Genomic DNA, 22,605 nt, shown 5'->3' with positions numbered 1-22,605 from the left:
TTGTCTTATGGAACAGTAATGTGGGTGGGAGGGAGGACATTCAAAACTAATATGAAAAAGAATTAAATTTTTACTCTGCAGCAGAGTGTCTGCTGCTATGAAACTTCCTGGCAGATTAAAGCTGTGTGCCAGATCAAGACTCAAACTTGGGACCTTTGCCTTTTGTGGGCTAGTGCTCTACAATTTGAGCTACCCAAGCACGACTCATGACCCATCCTCACAGCTTTAATTCTGCTAGTACTCATCTCCTAACTTCCAGACTTCACAGAACCTCTCCTGTGAACCTTGCAGAACTAGCACTCCTGGAAGAAAGGATATTGTGGAGACATCTCTTAACCACAGCCTGAGGGATGTTTCCAGAAAGTTTAATAAGAAAAGGGTTTTCATACTGCAGAAACGAGCCTTGAGGAGCATAGGAAAAGTAAAACCAAGAACTTCTTGCAAAACCCTATTCATTAGACACAATATTCTCACAGTTTATGCCATGCATATATTAGAAACTATAATGCCAGTGAAAGAAGACACTAAGATCACAAAAAGAAATACGGATACTTACAACTATGAAACAAGGGAGAGAAAAGACTTTCATATGGTTAACAGAAATTTAACTTCAGACAGTGAAAAGCCCCTATGTCAAAGGAGTTGTTTTTAATAACTTGGTAGCAAACAAAGTTAAGATATTGATAGGGGATAATTTTAAAAAGCAAGTCAGGCATTGGCTTACCAAAAAAAGCCCTTATAACTTGAATTTATCACGAATTATACATAATAAAAAATAAAAAAATTTAAAAAATAGTAATTTTAAAAACTTTATACTTAGTTGAAAAACGCACATGCATGTAAAATTACATGTTATGAGCACTAAATTGAAACTGAAATTGAAAGGAGCCAGTGCACATGAAGGACAGGAAAAACCTTCCCAATTAGGCAGCTGACCTACCTGTTGGGGTCTCCCAGCTAATCGTGTGATACAATTTTACTTTAGAGTATTTTTTTCTAACACAAATTAACATTTTCAATAAATGTTATCCAGTTGTAGAGCTGATATAAAGACCTAATGAAGTTACACATCTTTGGGATGTAAACAGGTAAAGGATTTTATTTACTATAAACAGATTGCTACTTACTGTAAAGAAGACACATCAAGTTGCAGACAGGCACGATTAAAAGACATTCATCTGTAACTGTTGGCCACAACCTTCATTAATAATGAGACACACACACCCACACAAATTCACACAAACACACACACACACACACACACACACACACACACACACACACACACACACAAGCAACCACATCTCACACACATGACCACCAACTCCAGCATCTCGGGACAGGATGAAACATCACATGGGATGCAAGCAGCAGTCTGGAAGGGCTGAGGAAGGGAAGGGGAAGGGGAAGGGATAGTAGTGTATGGGCAAGGAGTGAGCCAAACACTGTCTGGTGGAGTGTGCAGGGACTAGACTCCAACAGGCACTGTGTCAGGAGGTTGTGGGGCAGGGGGGCAGGGAAAAAAAGAAAAAAAAAATTAGAGGAGTGGAGAAAGATGGGTGGATGTGTTGGCAGAAGGGTGCAAATAAGAAGAATGGAAGATGAGAATGGGGAACATAGGGGGTGGAAAATGTTGGGTGGAGGGTGTGAGGACAGTATGTCACTCTAGGTGGAGACCAGGATAATTACAGGAGTGGAGAATGTGTTGTAAGGATAGCTTCCCTCTGTGCATTTCAGAAAAGCTGCCAGTGGAGGATAGGATCAAGATAGTTCAGATAGTGAAGCAGTCATTGAAATCAAATGTGTCATGTTCAGCTGCATGTGCCACAGGTGGGTCAACTATACTCTTGGCCACAGTATGGTGGTGGCCACTCATCCTGGCAGACAGATGGTTGGTAGTCATACCAAAATAAAAAGCTGTGCAATGATTGCTGTAGAGCTGGTAAATGACAGGGCTCCTTTCACAGGTGCCCTGACCCCTGGTGGAGCAGGATAAACCTGTGTCAGGACAGGAATAGGAGGTGGTGGGTGGGCGAAATGGGCAGATTTTGCACCTGGATCTTCCATCGGGATATGATCCTTGTGGCAAGTTGGGATTGGGAGTGGCATAGGGATGGACTATGATGTTATCGAGGTGATGGAACACCACTTTAAGAGTAGTGGGGAGTATCTCAGGTAGCATGTCCCTCATTTGAGGGCAGGATGATAGGTAATGATAGCCCTGGCGAAGCATGTGGTTCAGTTGTTCCAGTCCAGGATGGCACTGGGTGATCACGGGGACACTCCTTTGGGCTGATATCTGTGGGTGGTGGGATGATTGCGGTTGTGAGGGGAAATGCTTCAGGAGATCTATTTGCAGACTAGGTCTGGGGAATAATGCCAGTCTGTGAAGGCCTTGGTGAGATCCTCAGCATACTGAGCAAGGAAGTTTTGTTCACTGCAGCTATGCCCCTGCCCCCAGCTATCCAGGATATACAGGAGGAAGTTTTTGGTGTGAAAGGCCTAGTCTAGTTACCTGGGGATGGTGTGCCTGCAGTGACAAAAACTCCATTGCTCAGTATGCTAAGATCTCGCCAAGACCTTCAAAGACAGGCACTATCCCCCAGACTTAGTCCATAAACAGATCTCCCATGCCATTTCCTCTCACAACCCCAATCCTCCTACTACCCCCAAAAACCAGCCACAAAGGAGTGTCCCCTTCATCACCGAGAATCACCCTGGACTGGAACAGTTGAACCACATCCTTTGCCAGGGATTTGATTACCTGTCATCATGCCCCTGAAACGAGGGACATCCTAACATCCTACCCAAGACCATTCCCACGCCTCCTAAAGTGGTATTCTGTCACCCACCCAACCTCTATAAAATCCTAGTCAATCCCTATGCCACTCCCAATCCCAACCTCTTGCCACAAGGATCATATCACTGTGAAAGACTCAGGTGCAAAACCTGCCCAATCCACCCACCCAGCACTTCTTATTACAATCCTGTCACAGGTTTAACCTACCCCATCAGGGGCTGGGGCACTTGTGAAAGCAGCCATGTCACTTACCAACTCTGCTGCAATCATTACACAGTTTTTTTTTATATTGGTGTAACTACCAAAAAACTGTCCACTGGGATGAGTGGCCACTGCCAAAATGTAGCCAAGAGCAAAGTAGACCACCCTGTGGCACAACATGCAGCTGAACATAACACGTTTGATTTTAATGGTTGCTTCACTACCCAAGCCATATGTGTGTGTGTGTGTTGTGTGTGTCTTTCTTTACTGATGAAGGCTGTGGCCAAAAGCTACATGTGTGTGTCTTTTAATCGTGCCTGTCTGCAACCTGATGTGTCTTCTTTATGGTAAGTAGCAATCTATCTTTTCCTACATTGTTGATATTCCTACCTGGAGTTTCCATTGTTTGTTATTTACTATAAAATTATACACGGCAGGGAAGAACACTTATTTATGCAATTTTTGTTATTCATCATTGATACTATCATTTTCGTTCAGTGGCCCAGTGTCTTCACCATCAGAAGAAAAACAAAATTGAATGCTGTTGTGATTAACAGGTGGCATGAAATGCAAATTTTCTTCTATGTCCTTCTTCTTTTCTTTTGTAACAGACCATGATCCTATGTACAGCTTTCATTGAAGAATGTTAGTGAGAGCAACTGTGCATCTTTTTTTTAGGTCTCAGTCTGAAATCCAACTTGTGAAATTCCATGTCTGTTTAAATAGCTTTCCTGAAAAAGAGTGTGAATGCATCACTCTTTTGGTACTGAATCCACTGCATCTTTAGCCATGGCACAGGATGATTTTCAGTGTTGGTGTTCCTTCTGGTGTCTGACTTTGACAAGTTTTACACAGACAGGAAGTCATTGTCTTTGTCATTACAGGACATGATGTGGAATTTTTTTCCTTGACTTGACAATAATATTGTAGCAATCACTGGAACAAAATGTCTGTTGTTTCTCCCTGTTGTTTTCTACTGAGGCAAAAATCATGGGAATGGTCAGTTGTTATATTGTAATGTGCAATTTATCTACAGCTGTTATGTCTCAGATGTTGTACTGTATACTGATAAAAGCACCAAACACAAGAAACTATTAATTTTGATGTAATGTAATAACATAATAAGAAAATATAAAATACTGACAAACTAGCTCTGGATGACTCTGAATAGGGTGGAAAATACTCATAGCTGGATCCATTATCATCCCAAACAACTGGTTCCCTGTATGAAATTTTCACTCTGCAGCAGAGTGTGGGCTGATATGAAAGTTCCTGGCAGATTAAAACTGCCACACTGAGTTTGATTCTTGATCTGACACGCAGTTTTAATCTGCCAGGAAGTTTCAACTGGTTCCCTGATGCTGTCTTCATTACAATAAATCTTGTTGAACCACAATGAATAAAATTCTTACAACTAAAAAAGTAAAATCCTATTATTGGCACAATAATGTCAACAGCAAATTGAGAAAACTCAATACAATAGCAGGCACAGTGATGTAACTCCAAACTACGCCACTTCAGTTGTTAACAGATAGAAGTCTCTACTTACAGCAGAAACTTGTGCCGCTACTTTTGCAGCTGCTACACAAGTTACAAATTACACCATTTACTCTATTAATAGAATGCAATGTGCTGAACAAGATTTCGATACTATTAAAAAAATAAATAAAGAAAAGTGGAGCTTTAAGGAGCTAATATGTTGACAATAATAAAATAAGCTATATGGGGAAACAATTAGTTATATGAGAGAGAACAATTAAATAATATTGGAAGATCAAAACAATATAGCAAAAGAGGGAAAAGAAACCAAATTACGGAAGAGAATGAACTGGCAGGGGAGAAGACAGGGCCTTCTGGAGCTCTCTTGTAGGTTACAGTGCAAGAGGAAAGGTCAGATATATGGGACAACTATGTCTAAAACCTCCATAATGTAGAAAAAGTGTGCCACAGTATGATCAAATATGATCAGGTCAGGTTGACGGAGGAGATAGAGAAGATCCAAAGAAGAGCGGTGTGTTTCATCACAGGGTTATTTGGTAAGCGTGATAGCATTACGGAGATGTTTAGCAAACTCAAGTGGCAGACTCTGCAAGAAAGGCACTCTGCATCGCGGTGTAGCTTGCTGTCCAGGTTTCGAGAGAGTGCATTTCTGGATGAGGTATCGAATATACTGCTTCCCCCTACTTATACCTCCCGAGGAGATCATGAATGTAATATTAGAGAGATCTGAGCACGCACGGAGGCTTTCCAGCAGTTGTTCTTCCTGCGAACAGGAAAGGGAGGTAATGACATTGGCACATAAAGTGCCCTCCACCACACACTGTTGGGTGGCTTGTGGAGTATAAATGTAGATGTAGATGTAGAAAATGAGCTTGCTGAGAAAGAAATAGATGCTCCAATAATAAAATTTGACAAAGCACTGAATAATGTGTGTTCAAACAATTAAACTACAATGATATGCCTTTGAAGTTATTGAAGTCAGTAGGAAATATAGAAAATAGGAGCCTATTTCATGCAATTTCAAGAACTAATGGAAACAGAGACATATTGACAATTTATTTTAATAATAACAAAAAATAAGCATTATGTTCAAACTACGAAATAATGCATGACAAAACTGCAAACAATGAGTAAAAGATATTGTCTTTGTGAATTGCTGATTAGAAAAGTATATAGATGAAGACAATGAAAAATTGGAGAGATAGGGTTAAAAATCAATTAGGGTTCAGGAAAAAATCATTGTGGCAAGAGGGTTCTGACATATTGCGCTCAGTAATGAAACGAAAAACACAGGAAATCTTCGAAACCTTGATGGTGTTATGGACTTATTTGAGGACCTAGAGAGACCTCAATCACATGAGGTGGAACACTGTATTTGAAATCTGCAAATAATAATCTACATTATTTAAAATCACATTGCAATAGGGAACACTAAAAATAAGTGCAATGATGAACAAATCTATGTTAAAACATGGTAAACATAACACAATATTGGAACTTGCTGATTATGTTTCTTAACTTCTTTGTCATCAAAGTGATGAAAGCAGTGAAAGCAAATCCAGAACAGGAATCAGAAAGCAGTGAAAGCAAATCCAGAACAGGAATCAAAGTGCAAGGGTATATTTCAGTTACTAATTTCACAGGCAATATATATTTCAAGCAAGAAAGTCTCACAAGAATAATAAAAATGATGAGCAACTGTACAAAAGATGACTATGTTTCATTAAATAATAAAACTGTTGAAAACATGGTACATTCTCCTATTTAGGGAGCAAGATGTCCAGAGCAAGGAACACATCATAACCAGATTGTCACAGGCTAAGAAAACTTCTGTGAAGAAAATAATTCATTCATGGGTAAATACAAACAGTAGCAATTATAATAATACCATCACCTTATAAGCAACACCCTTGTAACAAACTGTGAAAATTACAAGGAATGATGAATGTCAGTTTACAATCTAATCGTTACACAAAGATATCAACACAAGTGATATGATCCTTTAAAATTATTTGTAATATGCTTTCCTTATTCACAAAAACTTCATATATAACATCTCTCCTTTAATTTTATATGTACATTAACAGAAATTTGTGCAGAAAATTTCAGTTATAACTGCAGAAGAATTCAGTTAAAGAATACTGAGGAAGCAGGTGTCTGTGTCAATTATATTTAAATGCAGAGTTATTACTGCTTGTGCAATTCATACCACTAAGCAGTGCATTTAAGAGTTAAATACTAGCATACCTTACCCACATTTAAGAAAGTGATTTCTTAAAATTTCAGTAGATATCCTGCTTCTTTTTAATATCAATATCATTATGGAAGCATTTTCACTTTTGCTGAACAAAGTTGTTCATGACATAATACATCACGGAGTAAATGTATTGACATGTTATGAACATTAATCCTAGCTGTTTATAAACTTACGACTTGGGATTCTTGGAGATATTCCACACAAATATAAACTGATTTTTCTGTGTGCTGTTAAAATTTTCTAGGAAACTGATAAGTTGCCACAGTATGTAACACCATAACACATTACTGACTGAAAGTCACACAGTGGAAAACCCAGGATGGAATGTAACAATGTTATGAAAAGGAAAGATGCTACTCAGTATGTAGTGGAGATGCTGAGTCACAGATAGGTACAACAAAACGACTCAACTCAAACACACCAACGGCAGTCTCAGACAACTGAAACAACGCTGCAAGCATCAGCACCAGCGCATGATGGGAGTGGCGACTGGGTGGGGGTAAGGAGGAGAGGCTGTGGCTGGGAGGGTGTGGGATAGAATGCTGGGGGTGGCAGACAGAGAAGTGATACAGTTCACACAGAGTACATGGGAGAGGTAGATAGGGAGGGGGGGGGGGGGGGAGTAACAGAAAAGCAGAAAAATAAAAAAGACTGGGTGTGATGGTGGAATGATGGCTGTGTAGTGCTGAAATGGGGACAGGAAAAGGGCTGGATGGGTGAGGACAGTGACTAACAAAGGTTGAGAGGTTGAGGCAAGGAGGGTTACGGGAACACAGCACATATTGCAGGGAAAGTTACCACCTGCATAATTCAGAAAAGATGATGTTGGTGGGAAGGATCCATATGTCACAGGTAGTGAAGCACTCATTGAAATCAAGGATATCATGTTTGGCAGCATGTTCAGCAACAGGGTGGTCCACTGGTTTCTTGGCCACAGTTTGTCAGTGGACACTCATGCGGACAGAAAACTTGTTGGTTATCATGCCTACATACACTCCTGGAAATTGAAATAAGAACACCGTGAATTCATTGTCCCAGGAAGGGGAAACTTTATTGACACATTCCTGGGGTCAGATACATCACATGATCACACTGACAGAACCACAGGCACATAGACACAGGCAACAGAGCATGCACAATGTCGGCACTAGTACAGTGTATATCCACCTTTCGCAGCAATGCAGGCTGCTATTCTCCCATGGAGACGATCGTAGAGATGCTGGATGTAGTCCTGTGGAACGGCTTGCCATGCCATTTCCACCTGGCGCCTCAGTTGGACCAGCGTTCGTGCTGGACGTGCAGACCGCGTGAGACGACGCTTCATCCAGTCCCAAACATGCTCAATGGGGGACAGATCCGGAGATCTTGCTGGCCAGGGTAGTTGACTTACACCTTCTAGAGCACGTTGGGTGGCACGGGATACATGCGGACGTGCATTGTCCTGTTGGAACAGCAAGTTCCATTGCTGGTCTAGGAATGGTAGAACGATGGGTTCGATGACGGTTTGGATGTACCGTGCACTATTCAGTGTCCCCTCGATGATCACCAGTGGTGTACGGCCAGTGTAGGAGATCGCTCCCCACACCATGATGCCGGGTGTTGGCCCTGTGTGCCTCGGTCGTATGCAGTCCTGATTGTGGCGCTCACCTGCACGGCGCCAAACACGCATACGACCATCATTGGCACCAAGGCAGAAGCGACTCTCATCGCTGAAGACGACACGTCTCCATTCGTCCCTCCATTCACGCCTGTCGCGACACCAGTGGAGGCGGGCTGCATGATGTTGGGGCGTGAGCGGAAGATGGCCTAGCGGTGTGCGGGACCGTAGCCTCGCTTCATGGAGACGGTTGCGAATGGTCCTCGCCGATACCCCAGGAGCAACAGTGTCGCTAATTTGCTGGGAAGTGGCGGTGCGGTCCCCTACGGCACTGCGTAGGATCCTACGGTCTTGGCGTGCATCCGTGCGTCGCTGCGGTCCGGTCCCAGGTCGACGGGCACGTGCACCTTCCGCCGACCACTGGCGACAACATCGATGTACTGTGGAGACCTCACGCCCCACGTGTTGAGCAATTCGGCGGTACGTCCACTATACGCCCTCGCTCAAAGTCCGTCAACTGCACATACGGTTCACGTCCACACTGTCGCGGCATGCTACCAGTGTTAAAGACTGCGATGGAGCTCCGTATGCCACGGCAAACTGGCTGACACTGACGGCGGCGGTGCACAAATGCTGCGCAGCTAGCGCCACTCGACGGCCAACACCACGGTTCCTGGTGTGTCCGCTGTGCCGTGCGTGTGATCATTGCTTGTACAGCCCTCTTGCAGTGTCCAGAGCAAGTATGGTGGGTCTGACACACCGGTGTCAATGTGTTCTTTTTTCCATTTCCAGGAGTGTAGAATGTAGTACACTGGTTGCAGCTTAGCTTATAGGTCACATGACTGGTTTCACAGGTAGCCCTGCCTTTGATAGGATAGGATATGTTAGTGACTGGATTGGAGAAGATGGTGGTGGGAGGATTATGGGACAGGTCTTGCTTCTAGATCTCTTAAAGGGGTATGAGCCATGAGGTAAGGGATTGGGGGCAGGGGCTGTGTAAGGATGGAGAAGTATATTGTGTAGATTTGGTGGACAGAGGAATAGCACTGTGGGCAGGGTTGGAAGTATAGTGGGCAGCACATTTCCCATTTCAGGGCACGACGAGAGGTAATAGAAACCCTTGTGGAAAATGTAATTCAGTTGCTCCAGTTCTGGGTTTTACTGAGTAACGTGGGGACTGCTAGTCACTGCAGATGCGATGACCATGGATGGCTCAGCTGTATGGAAGGGATTTCTTGGTACGGAACAGGTGGCAACTGTTGAAGTGGAGGTACTGCTGCTGGTATGTAGGTTTGATATGGACGGAGATACTGATAGAGCCATCTTTGAGATGGAGGTCAACATCTAGGAAGGTGGCTTCTTGGGTTGAGTAGGACCAGGTGAAGCTAATGGGTGAGAAGTTGTTGAGATTGTGGAGGAATATGGGTAGGGTGTCCTCACCTTTGGTCCAGATAGCAAAGATGTTATCAATAAATCTGAAGCAGATGAGGGGTTTAGGATTCTAGGTCTTTAGGAAGGATTCCTCTGGATGGTCCATGAATAGGTCAGCATAGGATGGTGCCATGTGGGTGCCCATAGCCATACCCTGAATTTGTTTGTAAGTAATGCCTTTGCAGGAGAAGTAATCTTGGGTGAGGTTATAGTTGGTCATGGTGACTAGGAAGGAGGTTGTTGGTTTGGAATCCATCGAGTATTGGGAAAGTTAATGTTCAATAGTGGTAAGACCATGGGCATTAGGAATGTTAGTGCATAGGGATGTGGCATCAATAATGACGAGCAAGGCACCATGTGGTATAGGGACAGAAACTGTGGAGAGGTGGATTCCGTGTAATAGGTTGAATGTGCTAGTCTACGAGAGCAGAGATTCTCTCACTGGGGGCACAGTAACCAGCAACAATTAGGCATCCTGGGTGGTTAGGAAGCATATAGAAGATAGGAGTGTGGGGAGTGGTAGGGGTGAGTAGAGAAATGGACTCCAGGGAGAGTTTCTGGGATGGACTTCGGGATTTGGGTAGTGACTGTAGATCATGCTGGATTTCAGGAATGGGGTCACTGTGGCAAGGTTTGTATCTGGAAGTATCTGACAGCTGGCGGAGTCCTTCAGTCAGGTAATCCTTGTGGTTCAAAACAACAGTGGTGGAGCCTTTGTGCGCAGGTATGATTATAAAGTCGGGATCAGTTTTTAGATAGTGGACGGCGATTCTTTCTGCGGATGTAAGCTTAGTTTGTATGTTGAGAGACTTGGGGAATGATGGTGAGGCAAGGTTTTAGGTTAAGAAATTCTGGAAAGTTAACAGGGGTGATTTGGGGGCAGTTGGGGTGGATCACAGTTGGATGGAGGAGTGAACTGTGTTAGCCAAATTTCAATATTGGGCTTCGGTTGAGTGTGGTTGGTAGAGTTGGTGGAGAAAAAGTATTTCCATTGTAGGGACTGGGAGAAGGAGAGAAGTTCTTTAACAGGTCATGCATGATCAAATTTGGGAATAGGGCAAAAAGTGAGACTTTTGGAAAGGACTGATATTTCTGGGGGACTAAGGTTTCTGGAGGAAAGGTTCATGACTGTGTTGTAGGTCTGTTTAGGTTCTGGTTTCTGTGTGGTTGTGGGAGTGGGTTTTGGAAGGTGGGGTAAGTGTAGTAGGTCTGTGAGACAGGGTTTGTCAGCAATGAGAGGAGAAGGGGGAGGTTTGGAGGTTATTGTAGAGGTGGTAGACAGTGTTACTCAAAGGCAGGAGTAGGAAGTGAGCATGATGGAGAGCATTTTGTGGTGGCATTGTGTATGTTGCTCAAGTTCCTGCAGGGTAAGAGATTCAATGTGTGTTACAGTTCCAGGAATTTGGGATTGCATACCATACCACACATTGGAGCTCTTGCCTGCAGGAACTTGAGCAACATGCACAATGCCACCTCAAAAAGCTCTCCATCCAGCTCACTTCCTATTACAGCCTTGGAGTACCACTATCCACCACCTCTACAACAACCTCAAAACCTCCCCCATGTCCCCCCATAGCTGACAAACTCTGTCCTGCAGACCTACTACACTTACCCCACCCTCCAAAACTCCCTCCTACCACCACACAGAAACCAGAACCTAAACAGATCTGCAACACAGTCATGAACCTTTCCTCCAGAAGCCTTAGCACCCAGAAATATCAGTCCTTACCAAAGGCCTCATCTTTTGCCACACTCCCAAATTTTATCAAGCAGGACTTGTTAAGGACCTTCTCTCCTTCTCCTGGTTCCTACAATGCAAACAATTTTTTGCCACCAGCCCTACCAATCAGTCTCAACCAAAGACTAATACTGAACCTTGCCTAACTCAATACACTCCTCCATCCAACCGTGATCCACCCCCACTGCCCCTAAATCACTCCCTGTTATCTTTCCAGAATTTCTTAACCTTGAACCTTTCCTCCCCATTGTTCTTCAATTCCCTCAACATGCAAACCAACTTTACATCTGCAGAAAGAACCGCAGTCCACCATATAAAAACTGATCCTGACCTTATAATTTTACCTGCGGACAAAGGAGCACCACTGTTATTTTGAACTGCAAGGATTACATGGTGGAAGGACTTTGCCAGCTGTCAGATACTTCCACCTACAAACCTCAACACAGTGACACCATACCAGAAATCCAGCAGGATCTCCTGTCATTACTCAGATCCTTAGGCCCATCCCAAAACCTCTCCATGGAGTCCATCTCTTTACTCACCCCTACAACTCTCATGCTCCTACCTTCTACATGCTTCCTAAAGTCCATAAACCTAGCCAGCCAGCATTCCCCATTGTGGTTGGTTACAAAAGATAACAATGATTTCCCCCACCGTCTCTCCACAGCGCCTGTCCCTTTACCACATGTTGCCCTGTTTGTCACTATTGATGCCACCTCCCTATACACTAACATACCTAATGCCGACAGCCGTACCACTATTGAACACTGCATTTCCCAATTCCTCCGCAATGTCAACAACTTCTCCTCCACTGGCTTCACCTGGTCCTCCTCAACCCAACAAGCCACCTTCCTAGATGTTGACCTCCACCTCAAAGATGGCTACATCAGTACCTCTGCCCATATCAAACCTACTAACCAGCAGCAATACCTCCACTTCAACAGATGCTACCCATTCTATACAGTTTAGTACAGTTTAGCCACCTATGGTTGTCGCATCTGCATTGACAAGCAGTCCCTCTCAAAATATACCGAGGGTCTCACTGAAGCCACCACTGGCTGTAATTATTCTCCCAACCTTGTACAAAAACAAATCTCCCATGCCTTACCTTTCCAATTTACCACCACCTCCCAAAGTCCCGCCATCCAGCCACAGAGGAGCATTCCCCTCGTAACTCAGTAAATCCCAGGACTGGAGCAACTGAATTACATTTTCCACAAGGGTTTCGATTACCCCTCGTCGTGTCCTGAAATGAGAAATGTCCTGCCCACTATCCTTCCCACCCCTCCCACAGTGGTATTCCGCCATCCACCAAACCTACCCAATACACTCATCTATCCTTACACAATCACTGCTCCCAGTCCCTTACCTCATGTTTCATACCCCTGTAACAGACCTAGAAACAAGACGTGTCCCATAATTCTCCCACCATCACCTACTCCAGTCCGGTCACTAACATTACCTATGCTATCAAAGGCAGGGCTGCCTGTGAAACCAGTCACGTGATCTACAAGCTAAACTGCAACCACTGTGCTGCATTCTATGTAGGCATGATAACCAACAAGTCTTCTATCCGCATGAATGGCCACCGACAGATTGTGGCCAAGAAACAAGTGGACCACACTATTGCTGAATATGCTGCCAGACATGATATCCTTCATTTCAATGACTGCTTCACACTCTGTGCCATATGGATCCTTCCCACCAACACCAGCTTTTCTGGAATACACAGTTGGGAACTTTCCCTGCAATACATCCTATGTTCCCATAACCCTCCTGGCCTCAACCTTTGTTAGTCATTGTCCTCACCCATCCAGCCCTTTCCTGTTCCCATTCCAGCACTACATAGCCATCATTCCACCATTACATCCAGTCTTTTTATTTCTCTCCTTTTCCACTACTCCCCACCCCCCTCCCTACTTTTCCCACGTCCTCTATGTAACTTGCAGCACTACTCTGTCTGCCACCCCCACCATACTATCCCTCCTCCTCCCCACCCCAGCCTCTCCTTCTTACCCCACCCAGTCACCACTCCCATCACGCACTGGTGCTGCTGCTTGCAGTGTGGTTTCAGTTGCCTGAGACTGCAGTCAGTGTGTGCAAATTTCATTTGAGTGTGTGTGTGTGTGTGTGTCTATCGTCTATTGTTGATGAAGGCCTTAATGGCTGAAAGCTTTAAATGTGAGAGTTTTTTTTTGTTGCACTTATCTATGATTCAGCATCTCCTTATATGCTGAGTAGCAACTTCCCTTTTCATATTACTGTTAACTGAATGAAAGTGTTTGAAGTATGGTGGCTGAAGAACAAGTTTCTGAAGCGAATATCTGAAGCAAGAGATGAAATTTGATGAGCACTGTAGAAGAACTAGAGAAGACTAAACTGGAAAAAATTTAAAAAGTACATTAGGAAGAGGTATTGGAAAGAATATGAAAAAAAAAACATTTCTACAGAATCATCATACCAGGGGAAGTGGCAAACAACCTGGGCACTTCCTAAGTCATCCAAGGACCTGGAAACAAGAGGAGCAGTAGAGGAATTATATAGTTTATTTTAGAGTAAATAAAAGAGATCATAATAGATTCTGGGTCTAGTAGGTATGCAGATCTGAAGAGACTAGTAAGAGGCATAAATTTGTTGAAAGACTGAAAAGAAATGAATTTTCATTTTACTCAATTTGTTTTTCAACTGCTGTATTTAGCTGCTTACTATCAATAATCTACACATTTTTAACTTTCAACAGTCATTGCATGTTTTGTCGTTACTTCAGCAGTATTTCTTCCCTTTACTTTCAGGCAAATGTACCTTATAGTAATTTCACATAAATCATGCCCATTTATACTGATAAGCTCCAACTCTGATTCGTCATGATGTTTTGACTTAACTCAATAATAAAGTAGTCTTCCAGTAGCTGCGAAGATGTAGAATAAAGTTTCTTCTTCCCACTAAATATCTGTAACTTTTAAGTAATTTGGCCCTTACCTTGAGAGCTACTGGTATTTCTGCAGATAAAACATCACAGCATTGTGATAAAAACAGTGAAATGTCACTTGCATGATCAACACTAATATCTGAAAAAGGAAAGAACAATTAATTTGTAAGTTTTTAAGTATAATACATTAAATATTGTGATAAGCAAATAACTGCTTTTTTCTCAAATGTCAAAGGTGGCTATATAAATCTCAGTATACAATATTACAATTCCATAAACTTTTACTGATGTACTGCACTGCTGGAAATTTTATGGAAGTACTCATTCAACCATAGATTTGTAATCCTATTAAGAAGAACCTGCATACTGTACATCAGCACTAAACTATCTCTATTTTTCTCCCCTCAATGTGGTGACACGGGCTATCTGTCCTCTTTAATCACTCCCAATCTATCACTCTCTCTTTTCTGAGTATATGATTCTGAAAGCTCAAAAAGCATTGTCTACTTTTAAACATATAATCCTGGTTCATATTTTCCTTTTAGTATGACTGATGAAATGACAGTTTCATTACATTCTTTCACCATAATTTATTATGATGCTTATTATTTTTCAGCTCAAACTGTGAACATGTTTTAAAAAGAAAGTAGTTCCCTCCAGGAATTACATCAGTATTTAACTAAAAAACAAAATCTGTAAAGTATTTAATACACTGCAATGCTGTATTATCACAGCAGCTTGAACTTGTGCCTATCACTGGAGTAACAATTCCTGGACATCTAAAATGGAGTCACTTGTTTAGAAAAGAGAATTACCTCCCACTAGATGTCAGATGTGATACAAGAGACACATCTTTGGCAGTTACGTTTTCTTGTTTCATTGACAAATAAGTTATAGCTAATTGATGACACTATCAAATTAATCACATCATACATGTTCATGGAATCTGAGTAATTATGATTTAGCAAATTTGACCAGGTGGAAAATGTGAAAGTTGTAATTTTGAAGAGGTTATTTTCTGTCACCCTGCTTACCTTTGCTTCTTTCTGTTAGTACTATCATTGACACAATTTGTGAAATGACACTAACTTGTGATGTATTTGAGTGGCATTTTATTACCTGCAAAAAAAAAAGAAAAAAAAGTATTACCAGTTATAAAACAAGCTGTGATACAAAATGTATTTTCAGCATGAATGAAGGAGTCTATTTACTAGGTGAAAGTAAACTGTCAGACACATAGCCTAGAAAAGATACAAGATTATGACTCTCGGTATCACACATTCTTGCGAGGAATACAGACATAATTACCTCCATCTCTGTTTTCCTTCCTTTATTTTTTTATTTAAATCTGGTGGACTTAGAAGGATTATTCAAGAAATAAAACATAATTTTCCTGCCATATTGTTTAGCAGATCAGTCACAATGAGAAGTGATGTATGGCATTACCAATACACTCTGAAAAGGTAATATCATGATATACCAAGCACAGTAAGTGGAATCTGGTAAATGATAACTAATGGTATGCCTGATACTGTGGAATCTTCAATCTGATAAGTCTGCACTGATACACTGATTATAATATTGTAAAAAAATTAATTATTGTACGTACTTTTCTGTTTTGTGTTCTTTGTGGTCAGTCTGAAGACTGATTTGAGGCAGCCCTCCACACTACTGTATTCTGTGTATACTTTTTCATCTCCAAATAGCTACTGCAAGCCATATCCATCTGAATCTAGTTACTGAACTCATCTCTTGGTCTCCCTACACAATCCCCCCCCTCCCCCAATTCTCTCCAATACTACATTCATGATTCCCTGATATGTCCAAATGTGTCTTATCTACAAATCCCATCTTTCAGTAAAGTTATGACACAAATTTCTTCTCCCCTATTCTATTCAACACTAACTCATTAGTTACACAATTTACCATTTAATCTTCACCATTCTTCACATTTCAAAAGTATCAATTCTCTTCTTGTAAGAACTGCTTATTGTCTACCGTTCTCTTCTGTGGAAGGCTACACTCCAGATAAATGCCTCCAGAAAAGACTTATTAAAACTTAAATTTATATTAAATGTCAACAAATTTCTCTTCTTTAGAAATGATTTGCTTTCCATTGCCAATCTATATTTTATATCCTCTCTACTTTGTCCATCATAAGGTATTTTACTGTCCAAATAGCAAACACCTCATCTACTACCTTTAGTGTCTTGTTTCATAATCTAATTCCCTCAGCATCACCTGGCTTCATTCAGCTACTTCCTATTGCTCCTGGTTTAATTCGTTATTGTTCTTCTTATATCTTCCTTTCAAGGCACTATCCATTCCATTAAACAGGACTTCCAAGTCCTTTGCTGTCTTTGACAGAATTAAATATCATGAGCAAACTGCAAAGTTTTATTTCTCCTTGCTTTCCTTCACAGCTTGCTCAACATACAGATGGAATAACACTGGTGACAACCTCCACCAGTGCTTCCCTTTCAGGCCCTTCAGTGCTTATAACCACTGTTTGATTTCTGTACAAGCTGAAAATAATCTTCCACTGTCTTTATTTTACCCCACAACATTCAGAAATTTAAAGAATTTATTCCAGTCAACACTGTCAAAATCTTTCTCAAAATGCACCTATCTTCTACTATAAGTTATAGGATCAATATTGCCTTGCATGTTTCAACAGTTCTCTAGAACACAAACTGATCTCCTCTGGGGTCAGCTTCTATAAGTTTTTTCCGTTCTTCTGTTAACAGTTCTTGTCAACATTTTGCAACTGTTTGTGGTCATCAGTCTTCATAGTCACACCTGTCAGCATCTGCTTTCTTTGCAATTGACATTAACACATTTTTCTTGAAGGCGGAGATTATTCCCCTGTTTCATATATCTTGCACACCAGGTGTGATAGTTTAACCATCGCTGGCCCTCCTGAGGATCTCAATAGTTCTGAGGGAATATTGTCTACTCCAGTGGCCTTGTTTCAGCTTAGATCTTCCAGCACTCTTCCATACAATATTTAACATTTTGAACACCACATATCACAGATGAAAGTAAGTGTAAGTGGAACCTAGAAATGTAAAAATTAGAGATAATGAAAGGGTTGTATGGTGTTATAAATAAATAAATGAAATCCAGAGGCTCACTCCTTGATATTTGCAAGTTGGGTGATACCTAGCCCACTGTAAGGTTTGTACCACCTGTGGAATCAATTCAGTTTCAAAAATTAATGCATGACTTTGTTATATGTTTTGTTTTTGCAGCAGGATAAAATGCTCTGTTTTGTAGACCAATAAATTCTGATTTGGACTGGTAATGCTAGTTTTCACATGTGTGCAATGTTGCCTGAAAATCACATAATTGTGATTGTGGGTTGGTCACAGCTGGTTAGCAGGACTGGTTTTGGTGGAAAGCACTGCATATGGATTATGACAATAAAGTATAAATAGCAACTAACAATATTATGAAAAGGATAGATTGCTACTAACTGTAAAGATAACACACCGAGGTGAAGACAAGAGCAATGAAAAGATGGTTATACACTGAGATTTCAGTCAAATCCTTCTTCCAAAAAGGAAACACACTCACATTCACAGAAGCAAGCACAGCTCATGCACACATGGCTGCTATTTGCAGCCATCCTGGCATGAATAAAACTGTTGTGTTGAGTGAAAGCAGCAATCCAGAGAGGGGTGGGCAAGGGCAGTGATAGCAGCGTACAGCTTGGATGAGAGAAGTCAGTACTGTCTGGCGGAGTATGCAGGGAGTAGATGGCAGCAGGACAAGGCTGCCAGGTGCAGTGTCTGGAGGCTGTGGGGGGAGGGAGGGGGCAGGGAACAAGGAGTGGAAAAGGAGAGGAGCAGATAAGTGGAAAAGACTGGTGGAAGCATTGGCAGAGAGCTGTGCACAATGAGGGTCAGGGGATGTGGATTGGGAGGATGTGACAATACAGAGGGGGCTGAAACTGTTAGGTGGGAACAGTATGTTACCTTAGGTTAAGGCTGGGATATTTTGGGAGTGGAGAATGCGTTGTAAGAGTAACTCTTATCTGCACAGTTCAGAAGAGCTGATGGTGGAGGGAAGGACCCAGATGGCCCAGGTTCTGAAGCAGCCACTGATATCAAGCATGTTATGTTCAGCTGCATGTCAAGTCACAGGGTAATCCACTTTGCTCTTGGTAACAGTTTGGCAAAGTGGCCATCCATCCTGGTGGGTGGCCGGTTGGTAATCATATAAAAAACTGTCCAATGACAGCAGCTTATATGACACAGCTGCTTTCACAGGTGGTCCCGTCTCTGATGGGGTAGGGTAAAGCTCTGACTAGGCTGGAATAAGAAATGCTGGGCAGGTGGATTGGGCAGCTCTTCCCCCTGGGTCTTCTATAGGGGTATTATTCCTGTGGTAAGGGGACTGGTGCAGCTATGGACTAGGATGTTGTGAAGATTGGATGGGTGACTGAACACCACTTCAGGAGGGGTGGGAAGAGTCTTGTATAGGTTGTTCCTCATTTCTGGGCACAAAGACAGATACAGTCAAAGCCCTGATGAAGATTGTGCTGATGAACAGAACATGCTTGATTTGAATGGCTGTCACACAGTCCACATCATCTGGATCCTGCCCTTCACCATCAGCTTTTAGGAACTTTACAGAAGGGAGTTATCCTTACAACACATTCCCCACTCCTGAAATTATCCCTGGCTCAACCTACAGTAACCTGCTGTCCACACACCCGTCATCCAACAGTTTTCACCTCCTCTGTCCTAACATCTCCTCACAATTCACAGCCCTTCATCCTCACTGTGCAATGTTCCCTGCCAATGCAACCACTGGTCTTTCCTCCTTCCCTGTTTCTCTCCTTTTCTGCTTCATATTTCCCGACCCTCTACCTCTATCACAACCACCAGATGCTGCATATGGCAGTGTTGTCCTGCCACCATCTAGTCCAATCATGCTCTGCCAGACAGCACTGAGTTCTCTTCCCCCACCCGTCCCCTGCTATTCTTCACCCTTGCTCAACCCAATCTGGATTTCTGTTTTTGTTCAACATGGCAGTTCCATTCTGGCTAGAGTGGCTGGAGACAGTGGTCAAGTGTGTGTGCTTTCTTGTGTCGATGTGTGTGTGTGTGTGTGTGTGTGTGTGTGTGTGTGTGTGTGTGTGTGTGTATGTGTGTGTGTGTGTGTGTGTGTGTGTTTTCTTTTCAGAAGAAGGTTTTGGCTGAAAGCTCAATATGTGTCAGTCTTTTCACTGTGCCTGTCTGCAACTCAATCTGTCATCTTTACAGTGAGTAGCAACCTATTCTTTTCATAATGTTGTTGACATTACAACCTGGACTATTCACTGTTTCACTTAAACAGCAACAAACTAATTTAACAACTTTATTGAATAGGTTAGGGAGATTTACTGTAGTAGGTTAAACAGTTGTCTGAAAACTGAGAGGCACTGTCTGACAAACAATAACTTGTACAAAGTAAATAAATTCTGTCTCCAAATAATTAAGATCAGTGGACAGAAACAGCCATGGAAATTCAGCAGTGTCAGAGACAACAACATTTGTTTAATAACTTGGAGACATTCACATCTCAGACAATAGAAACCACAAAACTGATAGATGTGGCACTGACAAAATGAACTGATGAAAAGTAAATTGAATATATTGCAGAAATCAAACATAGTGTGGCCAAATTATGTGGGCCACTCTCCGACGAAAGTGACATTTGCAGTCAGGCTCACAAATTGTTAATGACACTGACTCACAAGAAACCTCTGCAACTGTAGATCATGCAAAACTAAAACAAGTGGAAGATTTAGAAGTTGATGCAAGGTCAGTGACATTAAAAAATGTATGCAGTATGGTAAGGTATAACTTGGGGTTGTTGTTGTAAAATTTGACACATTAAATCTGCATTTAAACTGTGGTACAGTCATCGAGCTGTGACAGATATTGATAGGCTAAAGGAACATAGAAGCAAACCTGCTACTGAGTTGTAAGTAAGGCAACAACTGAAATACCATGCAGCAATAGAGCTTGAATAGCTGGTACCGATATTTGTAGTGGAATACTGTGAATTTCAGCTGCATTAGTTTAGTAACTTCTAAAAAGAGCAGAATAAAACACATCCTATTGTGCTTATAAAACCATTCTGAGGGATCCTTCCCAAAAACTGGGGTAGTAAACAAGATACCCACTTTGTTGCTGAGAAGGCAATGCTTTCTTGTGTGTGACTGAAGCTGGGGAAATTTATTAATGATGTACTGACTACAAGCATGGGTTTCCGATGAAGTATTAGTCATCAGTCATATGGACATCACAGCATGATGAAGTTCTGAACACAGAAAAGCTGATATTAGCAGCTCTGATAGTATGAACAGGTATATTGAAAAGTAAGTAAATAAAGCCAAATATGGGGCCAGAGAAATACATCAAATGGACATGTCAAGAATTTTAAAAAGGAGATTGATAGTTGACAATAGAGAGAAATGACATGGAACAATTTCTAGTCATGCTGGACAATTGCAGGTTTGACACAGTCAGACCACAGGGCTGCAAGTTAGAGGCATGCTCAATCTGTGAACTGCACCAACAGCCAATCACAAGGCATCAAAACAGAGAGGGGCAGTCACTTTGGTGTACAGTCTGAGGGAGATGAAAATTACAATCGATAAGACTGGAACTATCACCGAAATTACTGGATGAGACATCTAACAAGAAGGGAGTAATAATTAGAGCCTGGATACTGAGGACCTGGATGGAGAAGTGGAATGCTATGAACAGAGGACTGAGCAAACCTGACACTCAATTCTGATTGCTGAACAGGATGGGGGAACAGTTTTGGCAAGACGGAAGCTAAATGCAACCACAGAAAATCCCAAATGTCTAGTTAACATAAAAATTGGGGGCAACCATCTGATGGTTCAACTGATTCGGTGCAACAATGAGGAGTTGATGAACAATTATCTCTTGGTTGAACCTGAACAGAAGCCTGTAAAAGTGATAAAGCAGTCAGCAATCCCAATTAAAATAATAGGAATTCTAACCATAGTGGTAATGGATAAGGCAAGTGAACTTGGCATCATTTCACCAGAATCCTTTACAAAAATAGCAAAAAGTCAGAGATTAATGATTCTGCTCATACTGTGGATATATGTTTGAAAATGATTAAGAAGTAAGTGGGACTGGACTTACAGATGAAAGGATTGTAGATGGATTATGCCTTCCTGATAGTACCAGGGTTAGAGGTAGAGTCAATACTTGAAGAATAATTTTTAGCAGAAAAGGATGCAAAGATACACTTTCCCCAGGAAAAACTGTTGTGAATTTTGAGGGTTTCAATCTTGTGGTCAAATTATTCAAATCTACCACCGGCCAAGGGGAGGAAAACAAGCAGGTGAAATTACAGGGGGTAGATACTCACTACAGGGCACTACCGTATAATAATTCAAAACAAAGTACCATCATTCACAGAAGGCGACTGGCAGTAAATTGAGAAGCAACACCTATTTGAATTTCTTCCACAGGGACATCTTACTCAATTCATTGAGACAGTATGTGTCTGACGAGGGCCCAGGTTTGATTAATATCTTTAAATGCCAACCGAATAAAACCCATTGTGTCATTTAATAACTGTTCTTCCTCTACATCATCATCCAGGAGAGCTTCGGCAGACAGAGAGGGTAAGAAAATGCTCAAGAGAATAGGTAAGTTGTACAGTTTTGCTGTGCTATATTTGTGTATATATTTGTAAAGTTTATGCCTAGGTTTAAAGTGTATTGTCAGCGTTTTTTCATACGTATAGCAGGAATATTATTTATTTATTTGTATGTGTCACATCATACTTTAGGTTGAGCCTTTCTGTGTAGAATATTACAGAATGTGTATTGATTGAGTTGATTAGATAATGTTTGTATGTTGTGTTAGGAGTTCCAGGCATATCTGCCATGCATTCATTTTGCCTTTCTGTCTATCAAGGGTATTTATGATAATGCTTTCAAATCTTCTGGTACAGATTTTAAATTATGATCAGCAGATTTAGCCATTATTTGTGGTGTCTGTGCCCCAGGAACAGTCTTGTAATTTCAATTTCATTTCCTTGTTTCTTTATAGTTTTTAAATTATTTGGGCCTAGGTACAAACATTCTGTATTTTTGTCTTGAATTACTGGCAGT

The 22,605-nt window shown here is 41.7% G+C and overlaps 1 protein-coding gene across 1 annotated transcript in view; it reads right to left on the bottom strand.

The window, feature by feature from the left end:
• LOC124616263 (putative phosphoenolpyruvate synthase) overlaps nucleotides 1-22,605 on the bottom strand; it is a 317,495-nt gene that overhangs the window by 76,402 nt on the left and 218,488 nt on the right. Inside the window, exons 20-21 of the mRNA XM_047144567.1 lie at nucleotides 15,488-15,572; nucleotides 14,504-14,592 (exon numbers count right to left, since the gene is read on the bottom strand). Coding sequence (XP_047000523.1) covers nucleotides 14,504-14,592; nucleotides 15,488-15,572 — 174 coding nt within the window. The remainder of the gene's footprint in view (nucleotides 1-14,503; nucleotides 14,593-15,487; nucleotides 15,573-22,605) is intronic.

This window comes from Schistocerca americana, chromosome 5 (genome assembly GCF_021461395.2).
Source record: "Schistocerca americana isolate TAMUIC-IGC-003095 chromosome 5, iqSchAmer2.1, whole genome shotgun sequence".
Taxonomy (NCBI): domain Eukaryota; kingdom Metazoa; phylum Arthropoda; class Insecta; order Orthoptera; family Acrididae; genus Schistocerca; species Schistocerca americana.
This window is presented reverse-complemented; position numbering and strand designations above follow the sequence as displayed.